The following is a 20,197-nucleotide window of genomic DNA, read 5'->3' as shown; positions in this document are numbered from 1 at the left end:
TCTGGTTAGCTGAAACCTTACTACAGTGTAAATCTGGGGTTGCTTTGGTAGATCCTGCTTGTTTAGTCCTGTGTGGTATAGTCTTTGTGCTAGATAGCTTCTGTTTTCTTTTCCAGAGCCACATAGCATTCTTTCCTTTTGATATTGTGTCCTTGGAGGCTCACTCTTGGGCACTGTCTGTAGGCCCCTTTCCTTTCTGCCTTCCAACTGGGGGTAGGTAGATGGAAGTACCAGGAGACCAGAGGGCGGGGGAATGGGGACTAGGTATTTATTTCCCTTCTCCTTTCCTGCCAGATTGCTGCAAATTGTCTGCATGCCTCTACCAGTGACCTTGATTTCTGTCTTGGAGACCCTTTTCATATAGCTACCCTCGCCAGGTTTCAGTTCCTCATCTTGCCCTTCAGGCCTGGATGTGTTAGTGGGCAATACACTATCCTTTGTTGGTTTCTTGGAGCCTTCCCCACACCTTTGTAAATAATCTATTAAATTCTTCTCAGATTACCTAGGATGTGGATGCTGTCTGTTTTCAGCTGGAACCCTGATTGTTAGAGTCCCTGAACAGGCCCTGTGATTTTACTTACTTTTTAAGATTTGAATAAATGTTACTACTGAATGATAAGATTAGTAATTTGGGTTTATTTTTATCCATCTTCCACAGATGTTTACAGTAGGCTTTTGGAGTTTCTTTTCCCCAGACATTCCCAGCTAAAAGATTAGGATTGAAATAAAAACAACTTTGCCACATTTCAGTATTTTCAGCTTCCTTCACAGAGTTGGGTTTCTAATTTGCAGCATAAAACATTTGTTAAGTGTCTCCTTCAGAGAATTACAGCACTTTCCTTCACAGTCCCTTAGGATCTTTTCTTTTCCAGGCTATTATGCTCTTTCAGCATGGTCCTAAACTAGCATTTGTGGATGCTGCCCATCTTAGGCAAATATGTGAAATAAAGATGTCTTTACAACTGCCAACATTTCATGTTGCTAAAGTCACTTCTTTGTTAACCTACCTTCTCTGTTAACCTGTGTCTTTCATTGTCTAGCTCACTTTAGATACCTATTCTAATTTAGGGGGTAAACTTTACTTTCCTAATATGTATTAATGTATTAGTGTATTAATCAGCTGTACTCTTTTTCTGTTCACATCCTCATTAATTTTTACTTTCATTGAGATGGGAAGATACATTGTTCTTGCTTTGACTTTAAAAAAATTTTCTTCTTCCTGACAGAACTCTAAATCTCTCCCTTTTGCCCTTTTGCTCTTACCATTCTTCTCCCCTCCCTTCCTGCTAACATTGTTCTCTCCCAGGCATTCCCTTTCCAGAACCTCATTTGTGCATCTCTCATGAACTTTAAAATGTTCCTTCTTTGGAGTTTAGGCACTTGTCTCTCTGGACACTTGGTCTTTATATTTCTGGTTGTGGTTTAATATCCTATTAGACCTGCTGCTAGTTTTCCTCTTTTGTCCACCACAAACTTTCTTGCCTGTTTTGCTTTCTGCTGAGGCATATGGCTGATGCTTTGTGCATAGGAGAGTGCCTGATAGGATTTGATGGTTTGTTCTTGTGTTTGTTTGTTTAGTGATATCTGCTGTTGTCTTCATTTTAAAGGTAAGGGAAATGCCGCTCAGAGTTGTTTAATGGCACGCACAAAGGCTGTTAAAAACAGAAGTGAGTATTGAGAATCAAGCCTCTGTTACCTTTGCTGCGTTGCCTCTCTGTAGAGCCCTGCTTGCACTTCAAGCTTAGTGCTCATCCTTCCTCTTCTTGGAAACTTCCCAGAGCTCCATGGCAGAATGAAGGTCCTCCTGCATAGCTCTCCCCTTGCACTGGCCCTTGATGGAACAGCATCTGAGTTAAAAGGGATATCAAGACCATGTATACATTTTTAATCATACTTGTAATATTACTGTTTTGTGGGTAATGCCGCATTTGGGCTTTGAGCCCAAATCTTGCCCTTATACATCTGTTGACTTCGTTTCTGGAGTAGTGGTTAGACAGGCTGATGGATGTGAAAGCCAGGAGCTGGCACCCAGTGAGGAGATTTCTCCTCCTTTTCTTGCATTAGCTCTTTGTCACAGGCTCACACATGGTATGCATGCTCTCTCTCTTTAATGTTTGTTTAAGGAGATGGTCATAAATTACTAGATAGTTGTAAGCTTGTTGCTCAGTATTGCACCATACTTATTTTTTTTGTAGTTTTTCACACACACACACACACACACACACACACACACACACCACCTGTGGCAACCACTGGTCTGTTCTCTGTATCTGTTAGTTTGTGGTTTTCCAGTTTCTACATATTTTCCACTTACGATAAGGTGATCTTGATTGTTAATGTTTTCTGATGAGTTAATGTTTTGTTTTTCCCTTTTTAAAAAATGTTTATTTATTTATTTATTTTGAGAGAGAGCACAAGCAGGGGAGGGGCAGAGAGAGAATCTTACATGATCTCCACACTGACACCACAGAGCCCAACGTAGGGCTCAAACTTAGGAACCGCGAGATCATGACCTGAGCTGAAATCAAGAGTTGGATGGTCAACTGACTGAGCCACCCAGGCTCCCCAATATTATTTTTCCTAAGGAGGCAAATGAATTTATATTATTTGTCTTTGATAGAAATTCTAAATTATATGCTCCTGAGGTGTTTTTTTTTTTTTTTTAATTTAAGTTTATTTACTTAGAGCAAGCTGGGGAGGGTCAAAGAGGAGAGACAGAATCCCAAGCAGACTGCACACTGCCAGCGCAGAACCTGATGGGGGGGGGCTCAAACTACTGAACTATGAGATCATAACCTGAGCCGAAATCTAGAATTGGACACTTAACCACCTGAGCCACCCAGGTGCCCCTGTCTTTTAATAGCTCTGTTGTTAGTCTAAACTCATGGGGTTTGAAAAGAGTTTACATATAATAATAATTACATCTTTTTCTTTTTAGTTCAGCCTTTGTCTATATGTATGTATATATGTGTGCTCTTTTAAAATTCAGAAAATTCAGAATTAGGGGTGCCTGAGTGGCTAAATCGGTTAAGTGTCTGACTTCGGCTCAGGTCATGATATCACGGTCCGTGAGTTTGAGCCCTGCGTCAGGTTCTGTGCTGATGGCTCAGATCCTGGAGCCTGCTTCGGATTCTTTGTCTCCCTGTCTCTGCACTTCGCCTACTTGTGCTGTCTCTCTCTCTCTCTCTCAAAAATAAATAAATAAAAATTTAAAAACTCAGAATTTAAGGTCGTACTTCATATATATAGTCCTGCCTTTTTAACTAATATTGTTGATATATTTTTACTTCAGTAAATATGTTTCAAAAAAATTTAGTGGCTATGTAAAAATCCAGCATAAATATACTATAGTTTGCTTAATAAGCAATATTCTTTGTTCATATAGTTCATTAGTCTAGTTTTTTGATCCTAAAATGTGTTGATAAATATTTTTGTATAAAAGTCTGCATGAATCTGTTTCTTTTTTTAATGTTTATTTATTTTGAGAGAGAGCGTGAGAGTGTTTGCATGAGTTGGGGAGAGGCAGAGAGAGAATCCCAAGCAGGCTCTGCGCTGTCAGCTTGAGCCCAAGAAATGTGAGATGGTGACCTGAACTGAAATCAAGTTGGATGCTCATCTGACTCAGGCACCCAGGTGCCCCTTGGGCTGGATAATTTTTTTGTTGTGGGGGGCTGTCCTGTTCATTATAGAATTTTTAGCAGCATTCCTGGATCTACCCACCAGATGCCAGTAGCATCCCCTCCAATGGTGACAACTTAGAATGTCTCCAGTCATTGCCAGATATCCTTATAGGGGGCAAAATCACTTCCAGTTGAGAAACACTGTAAAATCATAGTTCTAACCAGTTTCATAGTTGCCAGATTCTTCTAGCTGTTTTTTCCAATAGAATATAAGTTCCTTTAAGGGCAAGGATTGTAGGGCTATTGTCTGATGTAGAGATATTCAATAAGTATTTGAATAAATACTCAGTATAATGGATCCAAGGTATTTCGTGACAGAGACCCCATTATAAACTGGGACTTAGGTTAATTATTAAATGTATAAAGGCTTCTGCAGGTAATTTTACAAAAGGAAAACATATCTGATGTTTTTTATTAGTGGTTTTTGCACAAGCAGACAAATATCCCTAGTGGTTTTTCTTTACGTTGGATATCTTCTTTGGTTTGCCTGTTTATTGGTTACTTTGTTAGACCTAGCTTTTGTTTGGATGTTACCTGTTTTGAAGTTCAAGTCCAGAATTAATTGAGAAACATAGGATTTGTGCTTAATATGGAATGCACAATGATATACCCCCTTGTGGGTGGAGGGGAGTGGTTTTACTGACTGTAACTCTTCTGTTCAGTGAAAGTCTTGGTAAATAGCCTTCTGTTGAATTTTAAAGTTTTTTTTTCTTGGACTTTTCACCCCTTTGTATATTTATTTATACATGAGTAAAATATTAATATTTCTGTACACTAGTTTTTTTCCCAAAGGCTGAGTCAGGAGGATATGAGGAATTGAGGGGAAGAAATTAAAAAAAATTTTTTTTAATGTTTATTATTTATTTTTGAGAGAGAATACGAGCAGGGGAGGGGCAGAGAGTGAGGGAGACACAGAATCCCAAGCAGGCTCCAGGCTCTGAGCTGTCAGCACAGAAGTGATGTGGGGCTCAAACTCATGAATCATGAGATCATGACCTGAGCCAAAGTTGGACACTTAACTAATTGAGCCACCCGAGTGCCCCAAGGAAAGAATATTTTTGAATTTGGTTCTAAATTTGATAATCTTTTCTCATCACTACCCTGATGAGATTTTTGGGAGAGGTAGGAGGCCTTCCTGCTACTTAGTTTTTTTATCAACCTGCTCCTAGAGCAATATATAATACTCGTTTTAACCATCGCCAGCATCTTTGAGCTGTGCCTTCAAGATATCAAATCCAGTCACTCTACCCTTACCACTGGTACCTACCCGATTCTAAACTGTTTCCATCTCTTGTCTGGATTATAGTAATAGTCTTCTCCTTAGTCCCTTGCTTCTATTCTTTTTCTCCCTCAGTCAATTCTTCACACAAGCCAAAGAGATCTTTAAGAAATGTGAATCACATTATGTCATTTTGTCTGTGGAAAACCATTCTGGTTTATAGTGTCAGCTAATCTACCTTCTAATTGATGTTAGTTTCTATACTAATTTCAATTTGAAGGTAGTAACTGTGTTTCTTATCTTTTTCCAGGAGGAACAACACAGCATGCTGGGCTCTGGATTTAAAGCTGAGCGTTTACGAGTCAATTTGAGATTAGTCATAAACCGTCTTAAACTATTGGAAAAAAAAAAAAGTGAGTAATGCATGATTTCCTTGTATTTTATTTCCCAGAATACATCACCAGGTTCTAGCACCCTAATAATTTGGCTCTGTTAGGCTACTACTATGAAGTCTTAGGGATCCCATATCCTTGAAGCTTTAGATATATTACTGCTGCCCTTTGTGACAAGTTAGACTGAATCACTTTGTTGTAGGGAATGGATAACATGACTCCTGAGGTGGAAATTTTTGGCTACACAAACAATAGTCTCACCTAGATAGTGGAGGAAGTTCTAGAGACTAGATGAGTTGGGACTAGATTTGCTAACAGTGAGCTAGGATGTAGAAGAAACACGCACTTCTCTCTGTCGGAGTGGAAGTCTCCTGCAGGGCAGGCGGCTCAGTGTACTACTACTATGTGACTGGATGCGATTTGTGACTTAGCGGAATTGGCCCAGAAAGCAAGAAAAGAGATTGCTGACTATCTGGCTGCTGGGAAAGATGAACGAGCTCGGATCCGTGTGGAGCACATCATCCGAGAAGACTACCTCGTGGAGGCCATGGAGATCCTGGAGCTCTATTGTGACCTGCTGCTGGCTCGGTTTGGCCTCATCCAGTCTATGAAGTAAGATATTTTGTATTTTTAAAAAAAATATACATTTAGGTATGGTTTATAGAAAAAGCTGTACATATTTTATGCATGCAGTTTGATGAGTTTGGACATATGCATACATCCGTATACCAGCACCACAATCAAGGTAATAAAATTTGTATCCTCTAGAAGTCCTTGTGTCCCTCCTCTCCTCTCCCTTTATTGGTAAGAATACATGACATCAGATCTCTACCCTCTTAACATTTTTAATTTATTTATTTTTAAGTTAGTATTTTGGTTTTTAATTTTTTTAATTTAATGTATTTATTTTGAGAGAGAGAGAGCAGGGGAGGGGCAGAGAGAAGGAGGGAGAGAATCCAAGTAGACTCTGCATTATCCGCACAGAGCCTGATACGGGGGCTCGAACTCATGAACTGTGAGGTCAAGAGTCGGACGCTTAACTGGCTGAGCCACCCAGGTACCCCTGTTTTTTAATTTTTTAATGTTTGTTTATTTTTGAGAGAGAGTGTGTGCGCATAAGGTGGAGAGGGGCAATGAGAGGGAGACAAAGAATCCGAAGCAGGCTCCAGGCTCCAAGCTGTCAGCACAGAGCCCAGAGGGGATTTGAACCCACAAACTATGATACCATGACCTGAGCTGAAGTCGGACGCTTAACTGACTGAGGCACCCAGGTGCCCCATACCCTATTAACATTTTTAAGTGCACAGTAGTATTGTTAACTATAGGCACAGTGTTAACTATAGGCACAGTGTTGTTCCAGAGGTATCTACAACTTAATTCATTTTGTGTAAGTGTAATGAAATAATGCATTTTGAAGACCTAAATCAAATCACCTCTTTGAGAAAGGGAATCTGTGAAAGCATTAATAGTGATTTCTTACTACATGTGGGCAACTAGCACTAGGGGACTACTTCACATACCCAAGGACCTTTTTCCTAATGGCTTTGCCGGAAGGCCTGATCTTGATATAGACAATTGTTGAAAAGAAAGGAAGGAGTCTGAAATCAAAAGGCCTAAGTTTGAGTCTTTGCTCAACCATTTCCGGACTTTGTGACCTTGGGCTTGTCAGTTTGAGTTTCCCCACAAGTAAAATAGGAAGCCTAGAGTATTTTATGAGAATCCAGTGAGATTTGTGAAAGAGCTTTCCAAGGCTATCAACTATATGATAGCAACAAATGCTAACGTTTGTTGGTTTGTTTTAAAGAATATTAAATTTTATTAATTTTTCTTCCTTAATTAGGGAACTAGATTCTGGTCTGGCTGAATCTGTGTCTACACTGATATGGGCTGCTCCTCGACTCCAGTCAGAAGTGGCTGAGTTGAAAATAGTGAGTACAACCAGTTTCATTGATGTCTGTAGTTTGTTAAATTGTTAGGTTGGTTAACATAAATCATTTCTGCTTATTTGACAAGATATTTTGTACACTTCTTATGTTGCCTTTGAAACAGGCTTTGTAAATTTGTAAATTTGTCTCTACCTCCTTTTCAGCCCTTATATAATGCAACAGAACAGTGTTTTGCAAACATGAATAATTTTTTTAAAGAGCAAAGTGTTGTGTACCTTCAGTTTTGTCTTATTTTTATTGTAATGTTATTTAAGTATATTCAAATAGGAAAGTTCTTACACAACTGTAAACCAGTTAACATTAATTTAAGGTCACATATTTTGCTTCATTCATTAATTCCACAAATATTTATCAAGTTGATGTTATGAGCTAAGTGGGCACTGAGGGTGCAGCAGTGGGCAAAATATGACAGTAACCCTACTCTTGTAGCTTAGAATCTAGCAGAAGAGCTAGACATTAACTAAAAACTTTCACCTCACAACACAGATATAGTACTGACTGCTAGTATTCAAATTCATTTGTTACCTGTTTTCTACATCTTTGCCTTTTTGTTTTATTCTGTAGATTGTCTCAGTCTTACCTCCTGACCCATCTTTTTTCTTTTTTCTTTTTTCTTTTTAAGTTTATTTTTGAGAGTGTGTGTGTGGGTGGCAGGGGCAGAGAGAGAATCCCAAACAGGCTTGCAGTAATAGCCTGAGCCACAAACCACAAGATCATGACCTGAGCCGAAATCAAGAGTCGGACAGTTAACTGACTGTGCCACCCAGATGCCCCTTGAGATTTCCTTGTCTTCTGTGGGTTTTCATTTATTTATTTAAAAAATTTTTTTAACTGTTTATTTTTGAGAGAGGGAGTGGGGGAGGGGCAGAGAGGGAGACACAGAATCTGAAGAAAGCTCCAGACTCTAAGCTGTCAGCACAGAATCCTGTTTTCTACCTCAAGGGTGTAAGCTGGCTGCCAGAATTTCTGAGAACCATGGGAGGAGAAAGCCAAAGGTCTCATTCTTGTCTTATAGAAGACTTAAAATTTTGGTTGTCAGTAAGTATCTTTGCTCTCTGCTGTGCGTGGAGTTCAGAGTCCTATTAGTTTAACCTCCCCAGAGAGTAAGCCTCCTGTATTCTATTCCTGTAGGGATGGTAGTCCTAGAGTTTTGTTGGTAGAGGAATGGGAGAGTAGAGGCAACAGGTTCTTCTTTTTTTCTTTTCTTTTTTATTTTTCTGTTGTTTTCTTTTTAAGTAAGTTCTACGTCTGTCATGGGGCTTGAACTCACGGCCCTGAGATCAAGAGTCACATGCTGTACCAGCTCAGGCAGCTGCTTGTTATATAGACTTTTAACTTTTTTAGTCTCTGTCTCTCTTTTTTTCTTTTTCTTTTCTTTTTTCTTTTTAAGTAATCTCTACACCCAACGTGGGGCTTGAACTCATGATCAAGAGTTGCATGTTTCTCCAACTGAGCCACCCAGGAGCCCCAACCCGGGGTTAAAACCTCGTTTTAACCTCTTCTATACTTTTCCTTTATATCAAGATTTATTCAAGATGAAACAGATTTATATGTTTGTTTGTTTTTTAATGAACTCATTAAAAACTAGAAGAAAGCTAGGCAGATTTAAAAAGATAATCTCATAGTGGAAAAGGCCACAAAAGCCATGAACAAAGTGATTACGTTAATATAATAAAAAATTTCTGCATAGTATAAAGCAACCAAGAGTGTTACCAAAAGACAAAGGACTAAATTACATCATAAATACCGGGTCTATATATTGAACAATGAGTGCCTCCTCACTGAGCTCTCAGGTGTTGGGACCACTCTGGTTTGATGCCAGTCATTTCCTGCCTGGACTATTACAGTAACTTCTTGAATCTTCTTTCTGTACCTACTTTGGTTTCCTTTAGTCTCTTCACCATTCTGTCAGAACAGCTTAGGGTTCTATTCAAAACACAGATCTGATCCTGTCACTACCTCTTGCTTTAAAGCCCTTTAGTAGCTGTTCTTGTGATAGAAACAAAATTCCTAATATGACCTATATGATTCTGCATTTTCTGGCCCCCACATGCCTTTCTTACTTCATTTCCTATGGCACTCCTCCCTCGGGCTCAACACTTACTTTATTTCAGCTTGAGGATTGGCCCTGTTTTTCCACCAGAGGCCTTTGCACATGCTGTTATTTTGCCTTGGTGGCATTTATTACAGCTGCATTTGTATCTTCATTTGTGTGATTGAGTAATGACTGTTTTCCTCAGAGATTATAAGCCTCTATAAGAACAGTGTCTGTTTTTGTTCATTGTGTTTATAGCATATATCATAATGTCTGTAATAGAATTTGGCACATAGTTACAGCTCAGTGGATGGCTGGATAAACAAGTACGAATATGTACCCCTTAAGGCTTTATAGACCCTGGTTGTTTTGAATTCTTGTAGTAGAAAGAAGCATGTTTACTATTGTTAGGAGGAAGCTTGAAGTAGTTTTTAGGAATGGTTTCCACTTTTATTTACTGTTTTGCCTTTTTTTTTTTTTTTCCTCTCTGTAGGTTGCTGATCAGCTCTGTGCCAAGTATAGCAAGGAATATGGCAAGTTATGTAGGACCAACCAGATTGGAACTGTGAATGACAGGGTAATGAACATACTTGTTAATAAACATGATGCAGTAGACAGGGATGTGGGCATATTATCCTATTGCCTGTGTTGATTCTCGTGGGTCCTGCTGTATGGCTGAGTTAATCTAGGGTTGCATATTTCATAGGGTGAGAGGCTTTCTGGTTGGCAGTGTCGTCAGCTCCTTACTCCGTCCCTAAACTTCTGATTGTGAGGCCCCCCCCCCCGCCCCCATCCTTTGTGCCTCTTGTGATTTGTGGATGTAGAAGCGAGGAGAGAAGTAGATGAATTCAAATGTGGACAGCGGTGTATCAGTCTTAGCAACACCTGGGTTGTATGTAACCAGAGAACATGAAAGAGGCATGGTTTTGCAATATGTCTCGTGACTGAAAAAAGAAATCATGTAACTAGTCTGAACCCCTTTTTTCTCAATTTACATATAAAATAAGAGGAGCAAAGTTTAAAAGTGAGACAAGTTAGGTTTAAGGCTAGTTGGCATAGATGTTAATCCTGGGTGTTTTACTTATAGCTAATGCACAAACTGAGTGTGGAAGCCCCACCCAAGATCCTGGTGGAGAGATATCTGATTGAAATTGCCAAGAACTATAATGTGCCCTATGAGCCCGACTCTGTGGTCATGGTGAGTTTAGAGTCTTTCAGAGTACAAAGGGAAATGAGTCTTTGGATATCATTTTCTTTAAAAATAACCATATTCTTTTCATTAAAGTTTGTGTATGGGAGTTTAAGCCTTTCTCTGCTTGGGTAACAATAAATATGCCTGCAAAGAGTATTTTAAGGATCAGATGAGATGAATGATGAAAGCACTTTGAAAAGGTACAGACCTTGATACAAATACAAAATGGCATTGTTGGTTTTCAATGAATTTCACTGAATTGAAGCAAGAAAGGATCCTGAAAGATTTATTGGGTGCCTGCCCTGTGCCAGACAGTACACAGAAATACAGAGATAAAAACAAGGTCACTGTCCTAAAGAGGCTTATAGTGTAAGGACGGCAGATGTACAAATAATAATCACTCAGTTAAGGTTGGTGGGGTGTAGTGTGTGGTTTAGTATGCTGTTTAGACAACCTCCCCCCCATCCCAAATACAGTTCAGGATAAAAGCATTTATCCTCCCAGCTCTTGAGAATATTGGTGACTGGTACTCATACACAGCTGAGTGCTCCTCCAGCAGTGGCTCTCAGAAGAAAGCTGCTTCATCCAAAGTCTTTCCTTAGGGGCAGCCTGTAGTTAGTAACTGGGATTTTAGACTCTGCCCCATTTGAGGGCACCTGCTCCAGACCCATCCCAGCTCCAGAGCTCCCTAAGGAATTGACTGAGCAGTTGCTATGACTACATGGCAGCCCAGCTTTTCCCTTTGCCCAGCCCTGCTTCCTTCACTCCCCACAAGTCTTTATCCCAAGAGACTACCCCAGTAAACTTCCTCCATGCTGACCTGCATCTCTGAGTCTACTTCTGGGGGATCTGGCCTGCAGTGTGGGTTAATGATACAGGTTTCTCTCTTCTTCTCAGGCAGAAGCTCCTCCTGGCATAGAGACCGATCTTATTGATGTTGGATTCACAGATGATGTGAAGAAAGGGGGCCCTGGAAGAGGAGGAGGGGGTGGTTTTGCAGCACCAGTTGGTGGACCTGACGGAACAGTGCCAGTGCCTATGCCTGTGCCTATGCCCATGCCCTCTCCAAGTACTCCTTTTTCCTACCCACTTCCAAAGGGACCAGTAAGTATACATATAAGCGTGGATATAAACTCTAGAAAATGTAACAGAAGAAGAGACACATTGGCTATATGAATACACACAAAAGTTGTAGGTTGTCAAGATTGAGCAATAAGAACATTTGGTATTAGTGATCATATTGTGGAAAAAAATACCGGGATTTGGAAAAAGTCTTTTGGTTTGTCTATAGTTAATGATGGGGGAAAATACAGAGAGATGGTGTTAAAGAAACTTTTTCCTATAGGTTTACTGGTAAATACCTTTGGGACCTTTTGCAGCCATACTAGTTTTTTCCAAAAATGAATACTGCTTATTACCAGGTGGAAAAACCTCTTTTGTAGACATTTTGTAGACAAGGTCATTACTAGTAATAGGAGAGTTTGATTATAATCTTTCCTTGTCAACATGGAAGCGGTTAATTTAGTAATTTGAAAACTAGCCTTTGGCTATAGATCTTTGAAGATCTAGAATTCTTTTAGGCATTTTTTTCTCTTTTTTGGCTCTTGAATATATGTATATATTCAATATATATCTTGAATATACACTGAATATATGTATATCTCCCTTACCATACAACAAACCTCAGAAAACTCAAATTGGGGCCGTGTCTCTGATGTTACCTTTCTTCTCTTGCAGTCGGATTTCAATGGATTGCCAATGGGGACTTACCAGGCTTTTCCCAATATTCATCCACCTCAGATACCAGCAACTCCCCCATCGTATGAATCTGTAAGTGGTTGAGGCTCTTTTGTAAGCAGCAGGAGAGTGACTCCCATGAAGAGAGAGCAAAATAATGGCCACAGGGAAGGCAAAGTTTTGATCAATTCCTGGTACCATCATTGCTCTTGCTTTGGATTCTTGTGTTGCTTTAACATTACCCTGGAAGTTGGGTGGTGGCGGCCGCAGCAACATCATCATTGGTGGCAATGCTTTGTCTGCAATTAAGCCAGGAATCAGGAAGGAGCTGAAGGTCTCTTAGTAAGTTCACGTAGGGCACTTGCCTAGTTTTTTTTGGAGTAGGGCAGAGAATTGTTTTGAGTTGGTATAGTCCTGCTGTTGGAATATCATAATTAAAATTACCAGTTTTAGGAATTCAACACTGTGTAAAGGAATAGTGGCCAGATTTTTGTCTTAAATAGAAGTGTCCAGTTAGTAAATTTCAGCCGATATTACTAATTTTACATTTTAGTTTTGTAGGTAAAACTTATTATAAATATAATCATTCCTTGAATTGTTGGTGGTTGCACAGCTTTGATTCCAAATTAGAGGGCTCCTTTTCTGTCAGCTTTGTTTCCTCAGCTAGTATGTGCCTTTTGAGACCTATTTCCTTCCATCTGATGAATTACAGAGAAAACAAATTGATACGGCGTTTGCTGGGAGATCCTCCTGTTCCTGAACTTGTTTAGTGTTCTTTCCTTTGGTTTTCCCCTTGGGCTTGGGTTTTTCTTAAGTTTGGTCTTGCATGCATTGAAGCATTGCCCACAGCTGTTTCTAGGAATGAGGTAGAAGATCTTCAGTATTTGAGGACTTGGTTCTTGGAGAGATGAATTCAATGGGTTAGTGCTTTCTCTGCACAGAAGGTGAAGGTATCAGAGAGAGGTGTTATGGTGTAGTAAGAATTTCCTTTTTCTCTGCTTGGTGGTTTAGAGTTTAATGTGGTATCTGTCTAGCTGGAAGATCAGAAAAGAGTACAGGGGGTGGAGGGGCAGTTTGTTTGGAGTGGTTCTGTTGCTTCTGCTTAGCTTTTGGAAAACACAGGGGCTTATACCAGTATCAGTACTTTCTCTCTAGTAATGCCTTTGCTTTCTCCCTTGGTAACAGTATTTGTGTTTCAGGTTGATGACGTTAATGCTGATAAGAATGTCTCTTCTGCACAGATTGTTGGTGAGTGTGAGTCAGAAACCCTCAGTGCTGAACCTTTTTGCTGTTTTCTCATTACTGCTTCCACCTCAGAGAAAGTTTTCATGTCTGTGGCATTTTACCCACATGCCCTGTCCTTTCCCTGAGTGTAGTATGACAAAAATAGAACTCAGGATTTCCCTTGTCCATAAAGAAAATACTTTTCTGGCCCCAGAGAATCTTTCAAGTTCCTTGTTTCTGTTGGTGGTATTATTCTTTCAACCTCAAGTTCTTGATGTTCTTGCTGCTTCAACTTTCATTGTATTAGAAGTATCAAAATTATTTGTATTTATATAAATACATGTTTATATTAACAAACTTGGGCATTAATGAGGGGGCATTAGATAAAACCATAGTGAATAGCTCAGTGACTTTTCACAGAGCAAGCATGCTGTGTGGCCATCCACTGAGAAAATAAAACACTACTAGCACTTCAGAAACCCAGGGTGGGGGATGCTTTTAAAATTTGGGGATAGTTGTTTTGTTGAGGTATAATTAACATAGAAAAAAATACACAGAAGTATATATTTTGATGAGTTTTGATTTTACGTAACAGTGACTTCAGTCAAGGTGTAGAAAGTTTCCATCACCCCAGAAAGTTCTCTTATGTTCCTTCCCAGTCCATTCTACCCTGGAGGCAAATACTGTTCTTATTTTCTAAAACTATAGTTTAGGTTCACCTTTTCTAGAACTTAGATACAAATGGAAAGGGGGATGATTTTAACTTGTAAAATACAAAATGGAAGAGTGGAAATTCTGATTCTGTTACATCAAGCAATGTAGACATTAATATTCCGTATAAAATTTTTCTTCCCCTAATCCTTAAAGAGTGGCTCATTCCAATAGAATTTTAGTGCCACCCCTTGGACTTTGTTGTTACGGGAGCAGACCTTTGTGAAAGGGCATAGTCTAAGAGAATGCATTGTGTACCTGGTTTCATGTACCACACCTGGAATTTCTCTTAATCTTTCTTCTTACCATAGGAAAGTAAAACAGGATTCAGCTGTATTAAGGGAATGTAGATCTTAATTGTACTGAAAGTTTTATTGATCTTTAATCATATTTTTCTTCTGTGTTTTGATAGTTACATTGTTTTTGCCAAAGGGGATTGTGGGCTTTGAGGATCTGAGCCCCTTCTCTGGCGTTTGTAACACTGGGCTCCTTAACCTTATTTAATTAGGTCCTGGGCCCAAGCCGGAAGCCCCCGCAAAGCCCCCTTCCAGACCTGTGGACACCTGCGACAACTTTGTACTACCAGAGTTGCCGTCTGTGCCAGACACACTACCGACTGCATCTGCTGGTGCCAACACCTCAGCATCTGAGGACATTGACTTTGATGATCTTTCCCGGAGATTTGAAGAGTTAAAAAAGAAAACCTAGATCTCTTAAGCCAGGCAACCTCCAGGCTCTGGGATTTGAGACGGCACTGTTTCTCCTTGTAACAAAGAATCTCCGTGCAATTCTTTTTCATCTCTTACCATCACTGAGCACACTTTTCCTTTGGGCTCTCTTCCTGCTCTAAATTCTGCTGCTTTCCAGTTCTCTGTTGCTCTTAAGAGACTAACAATTAGAGTCAACGAGGCCAGAGCAGCCTTGGCAACCTTGCTTGTTCGTCTCCTTTGAATGTGATCCCAGGTTCGCCCATCACCTGTCCTTCTGTCCCTCCGCAGGGAAAAGGTGAAATCATTGTAAGGAGAGCTGCCAAAGATGGCTGGACACGGAGGACATTACTTCATGAAGTCTCTCTTAGTCCTGTGCTGAAGTTCTAGATTTAGAAACAAACCCCTCTGTACAGAGGGATTTGTGGTGAGCAAGAATCAAGACAAAAAGGTGTGATATGAATGGGAAGAGAGACTGATGCTGGAAGCCTCTTTAACAGTTCTTGGAAGCTGGGTCCTCTCATTGGCATATACACTACTTCTTGCTGCAGGGCATTGTTCTACCTGGATCCAGTTGCAAAGTTTATTTGGAAAGTTGAAGGCTTCTCTTAATTCTGCTGGATTCTCAGGGAGCCCTCCGTGGCCTTTTGCTTTGAGTGCTGTGTTCTCCTTTTACCAGAGGGCAACACTGCATAAATTCCTGTTTTTCCCCATAGCATGTTCTGTTGGATTGCATTTACTGGCAAATGGCGGACAGGTCACATGTTGGGCAGAAGTCACCATTCAAGGCTAAGGTGGGCTTCCAGTTGCCTTAATAGAAGTACTCAAATCTCTTGGGTAGTGAGCTGGAATGCCTACAGGAGAAGAAGGGTTCTTGTTTTCATTTGAAAACTTTATGATTAAGAGAACCTTTAAAGACTGATTTCAGAAAATTTTTTGGTGCCCATAAAAAACGTGGCTGTAGTTCACTACTTTCCTAGATAGATGAGACTATTACTATTGTAACTTAATGTGCTCCTTTTCCCTGTAGATAAGGCTGTCCTTCCCCAGAGGGATGGTTTTGGGATCAGAAGGTAGGACTCTGGCTTATGTGTAGTGTAATGTATATACTTGTTTCAAGCAACTTTAGTGTTTTTGATTAGTTTGTATCTATCTCATAGCTCAGTAGCTGATAATAAAGTTAAAAATTCTGTGCCTTGCTGAATTTGGTTTGGTCAAACGATGAGGTGCATTTGGATTTTAGTGGAGATTATTTTAAGCAGTGACCCATGCTCGGCACAAGCCAGACCTTAACTCTTTGGTTCCCTGGGTCATGGGGACCTGCAGCAGCGAGGAGCCCATTTCAATCTGTGTGTGTGTGTGTTTTAATGTTTATTTTTGCAAGAGAGTGAGCAGAGGAAGGGCAGAGAAGGAGACAGAATCCTAAGCAGGTTCCACACTATCAGCACAGAGCCCGATGTGGGGCTTGAACCCATGAATCATGAGATCATAATCTGAGCTGAAATCAAGAGTCAGACGCTTAACTGACTGAGCCTCGCAGGCACCTCTCAACTTCTGTATTTAAGCCTAGATAGCATTTGTGAATTTGCTTGGTTACTCCTCTGGGACAGGGCTCTCCATTACCCAAACCTCATGCATTTATCTTTAAGCTGCTGTCAGGGCGCCTGGGTGGCTCAGTCAGTCAAGCGTCTGACTTCAGCTCAGGTTATGATCTCACCGTTAGTGGGTTCTAACCCCTGTTGGGCTCTGTGCTGACAGCTCAGAGCCTGGAGCCTGCTTCGGATTCTTTGTCTCCCTCTTCATTGCCCCTACTCCACTTGTGCTCTCTCTCTCTCAAAAATAAACATTAAAAAAAAAAGTAAGCTGCTGTGAGCCCACTTGTGATTCATTTATATTTCCCACAGCCATACTGAAACATTGGTGATGAGTGTTTTTTTACTTGTTGTTTGGCAGCAGAGCTGGATTATTCTGTATCACTCTTACAGGGTTAACCCTTTCCTGACCGTGATCTGTAAACAGAAGAACTTGCAGCCACAGGGGATTTTGATTCCTCAGTGATTTACAAAATTAACAGTGCATTATATATAAACATTGGTAATTTTCTAAACTGCCATGCAAAGATAAGTAATAATATGCTAAGTAGTAATAAGCCAGGCTGGGAATGGAGCCAGGCTCCATTATTAATGCCCATTGCTATCATGACCATTTGCTCATGTGTTCTGGTGCCGCTGGATTCCTAGCAAACTCTCTGCAGCACCATCTGTGAATGCACCTTCTTTTAGAGTCTGTTCAAAGACAAAAGGAGAAAAGTGGGGGAAATTAACAATTGATCCTGATGTTGGAGAGAAAAAGTACCACAAGATACCAAAAAAAAGTATGAATAGGGGGCGCCTGGGTGGTGCAGTCGGTTAAGCGTCCGACTTCAGCCAGGTCACGATCTCGCAGTCTGTGAGTTCGAGCCCCACGTCGGGCTCTGGGCTGATGGCTCAGAGCCTGGAGCCTGTTTCCGATTCTGTGTCTCCCTCTCTCTCTGCCCCTCCCCCGTTCATGCTCTGTCTCTCTCTGTCCCAAAAATAAATAAACGTTGAAAAAAAAAATAAAAAAAAAAGTATGAATAGTAATACTGGAAATTTCCTTTTATGATTTACTGTCAGGCATTGGAGTGTTTCTGCTAAATAGCGGAGGACCAGGTGTTTATAGGACAGTGGATATAGAACATAATATAGTCTTAGTAAACTGGGTTTCCTATAAAAATGGTTGGCAGAGACCAATAAAGGGAATATGCTAATACTGTGCATTATGTCTGCCTAAGAGCAGCAACAGTTGAGCTTTTCCAATGATAGAAGAATCATGACATTTATATTTCAGTTACTGAGCCAGAGAGTTACCTACCTTAAGGGACTTTCTTTACCAAAAGCCATGAGGATGACAAACAAAAAGGTTAATGATCACAAGTACTATCAAGATGACACTGGTGAGGATCAGAAAAGAACCCAGGATTGGCTCTAAAACAACAACCTGGAAAGAGACAATAAAATTTTGAGTTTAAAGATTGTCAGTTTAATTTCTACTTTAAAAATGTAAGTTATATGCTTATGTTTGGGATATAGTCACATAAAATATTTGGTGGAAACTTGGAGAAGCAAAATTATTAAAAAGGAAAATACTTTTGAGTGGACAGAAGAGAAAGAATGATAGACTGGGTGGGTATAAAAATAATTGACTTCAGTGTTTTCACAGGTAAACAGGTGAGTCACAATAGCACTATAATTCAAAACCCATGTGAGTTTTGGCAGTTCTGGAAAATATAAACATGGAGGTTTGAAAGAGTAGCAAAAGGTTACTGAAAAAATACATCAGAAATCCTGAAAACTGCCTGCCGTTCTATGACCTCTACTTTAAACACAGGAGCATTCTAATAAAATTTAACAGGTTAACCATAAAAACTGGCTTTTTAGTCTTTTTTTCTTTTTATTTATTTAGAAAATCCCAAGCCGGGCTCAAACTCATGACTGTGAGATCATGACCTGAGCCAAAATCAAGAGTTGGATGCTCAACTGACTGAGCCACTGAGGTGCCCTTAAGTTGGTTGTTTTTTTTGTTTTTTTGTTTTTTAACGTTTATTTATTTATTTTTGAGACAGAGGGAGACAGAGCATAGTTGGTTGTTTTTTTAAGTGTTATCTTTAAAAGTGTAATTGCTGAGTTTTGCTAGTCTTTTCAGCATAAAGACATCTCTCAAATACAGGGTTACTAGAGTGGTTTCCATAACAGCATTTTAATTTACATGTTCATTTTAACAAATGATGCACTTTTTCCCTTGATATTTTGGCTCATTCACTGTTGCCACTAGGGTACTGTTAAAAAAACAAAACAGCCCAACAACTTAGAGGGTGAATGTTTATAATAAATACCACTGTGATGGAAATCTGTATGACCAAATATATCCTAGTAACAATACATCATCCACTTAAAAGTGCTTAATTATAGGTACTCTATCTAAGTCAACAAGTAACTTGGGACAATCTCAGATTGTGCTGTAAGACTTTGCCCAGTAAGTATACTCCATTTTCCCTTCATATTGTATATGATTATGATTAAAGCAGAAAAAGAGTTAAGTCAAAAAGGAGGTGTTAGCAAAAGCTTATTGTTGTGATTGTTACTTCCTTAAGAGCTTTAGTAAATAAAGTGTTCCAAGAGTGACGGCTTCATTCACTAATTTGAATTATAGTTTTTTCTGTCCTAATCATATCTATATATGCTAGGGCTACAAATCCTCATCTAGGTTTCCTTGTTCTTTTTTAAGTAGGCTCCGCACCCAATGTGGGACTTAAACTCCTGACCCTGAGATCACGAGTCACATGCTCTACTGACTGAGCCAGCCAGGTGCCCCCCTCCTTTATTTTTTATACTTTTTATACTGAATAGAAGAGACTTGTGTTGGTAGTTTTTAGGGGGAGAATACAAGCTGTCTGAAATGAGCATTTATTAACTATAAACAAATATTGCAGTTCTTTCTGGAATTATACCTGCCGAATTTTCTTAAAAGTATATACTTCATTGTATACTTAAAAGGGCCATTGAGACAGAAACAGCAAATAATGTTAATCTGGGTAGGTTATGAGAGTATAAATTGAGGCCTAGTGTCCTGGCAATAAGTCTAAGAATACAAGAAATGAGGAAAGTGGGACTAGGTGCTTGAAAAGGGCACATTTCTGAAAGTAACAGCCACTCAAATTGTATTCATAGATAGCACCATAAAATGGAAAGGCAAAGGATCTACACTCCCTTTTCCAGTGTACAGTGGTGCAGAAAGGGCTGCTTTTTTTGTAAGCAATTCTCCCCTGAAGTATAAAAAACCAAATAGAATCCTGCAGGAAAACCGTGATGGGGTTTTTTACCTCCTTGTGATGAGAGATTCCCATCTTGAGACCAACAGCAGTCACTGCTGAGCTGAAAAAAGTTTGGTAGTCCCAGATGCTCCATCCAAACAGCAGGTTAAACTGGAAAGGACAAAGACCAGTCAGGAGAAGGTAGACCGTAATGAAGCTGGTTTCAGTTCTTTCCCTCCTGAGGTGCTTGATAAGGAGGCCAACACAGAACCAAAGAGAATGGAAATGAAAGAAATGCTTTAGTGGCCATTCAAATCACTATGCCTAAAAGAAGCCCTCCCCCACCAACACACACACACACACATACACACACACACCCCCATATTTCCTTTTTAATTACGTAGTGCTTTCATCAATTTATTTGACCTTCACATCAACCTGTGAGCTAAATTTTAGGAGATGAGACAAATTTCTGCATTTAAGTCTCACTACTAGTTAAGTACGGAACTATAACTAAAAGATT

The 20,197-nt window shown here is 39.8% G+C and overlaps 2 protein-coding genes across 7 annotated transcripts in view; one reads left to right on the top strand and one right to left on the bottom strand.

Annotated features, from left to right (window-relative positions):
• IST1 (IST1 factor associated with ESCRT-III) overlaps nucleotides 1-16,047 on the top strand; it is a 31,519-nt gene extending 15,472 nt beyond the window's left edge. For 2 of the 6 annotated variants that reach the window (XM_043599584.1, XM_043599583.1), the window contains 9 exons: nucleotides 5,210-5,312; nucleotides 5,723-5,903; nucleotides 7,132-7,219; nucleotides 9,766-9,849; nucleotides 10,360-10,470; nucleotides 11,362-11,568; nucleotides 12,202-12,294; nucleotides 13,401-13,449; nucleotides 14,645-16,047. In XM_043599584.1, coding sequence (XP_043455519.1) covers nucleotides 5,225-5,312; nucleotides 5,723-5,903; nucleotides 7,132-7,219; nucleotides 9,766-9,849; nucleotides 10,360-10,470; nucleotides 11,362-11,568; nucleotides 12,202-12,294; nucleotides 13,401-13,449; nucleotides 14,645-14,844 — 1,101 coding nt within the window. In that variant the 5' untranslated portion in view covers nucleotides 5,210-5,224 and the 3' untranslated portion in view covers nucleotides 14,845-16,047. Of the gene's footprint in view, nucleotides 1-5,209; nucleotides 5,317-5,722; nucleotides 5,904-7,131; nucleotides 7,220-9,765; nucleotides 9,850-10,359; nucleotides 10,471-11,361; nucleotides 11,569-12,201; nucleotides 12,295-13,386; nucleotides 13,450-14,644 lie in introns of those variants that run through there. The other 4 variants (XM_043599585.1, XM_043599587.1, XM_043599589.1 and 1 more) reach the window with 4 other exon arrangements.
• Nucleotides 16,048-17,449: 1,402 nt separating this feature from the next.
• The window catches only part of PKD1L3 (polycystin 1 like 3, transient receptor potential channel interacting), an 82,220-nt gene continuing 79,472 nt past the window's right edge, over nucleotides 17,450-20,197 (bottom strand). The window contains 3 exon segments of the mRNA XM_043599384.1: nucleotides 17,450-17,774; nucleotides 17,776-17,861; nucleotides 19,744-19,845. Of these exon segments, the coding sequence (XP_043455319.1) occupies nucleotides 17,732-17,774; nucleotides 17,776-17,861; nucleotides 19,744-19,845 (231 nt within the window). The 3' untranslated portion in view covers nucleotides 17,450-17,731.

Source organism: Prionailurus bengalensis, chromosome E2, assembly GCF_016509475.1.
Source record: "Prionailurus bengalensis isolate Pbe53 chromosome E2, Fcat_Pben_1.1_paternal_pri, whole genome shotgun sequence".
Lineage (NCBI taxonomy): Eukaryota > Metazoa > Chordata > Mammalia > Carnivora > Felidae > Prionailurus > Prionailurus bengalensis.
This window is presented reverse-complemented; position numbering and strand designations above follow the sequence as displayed.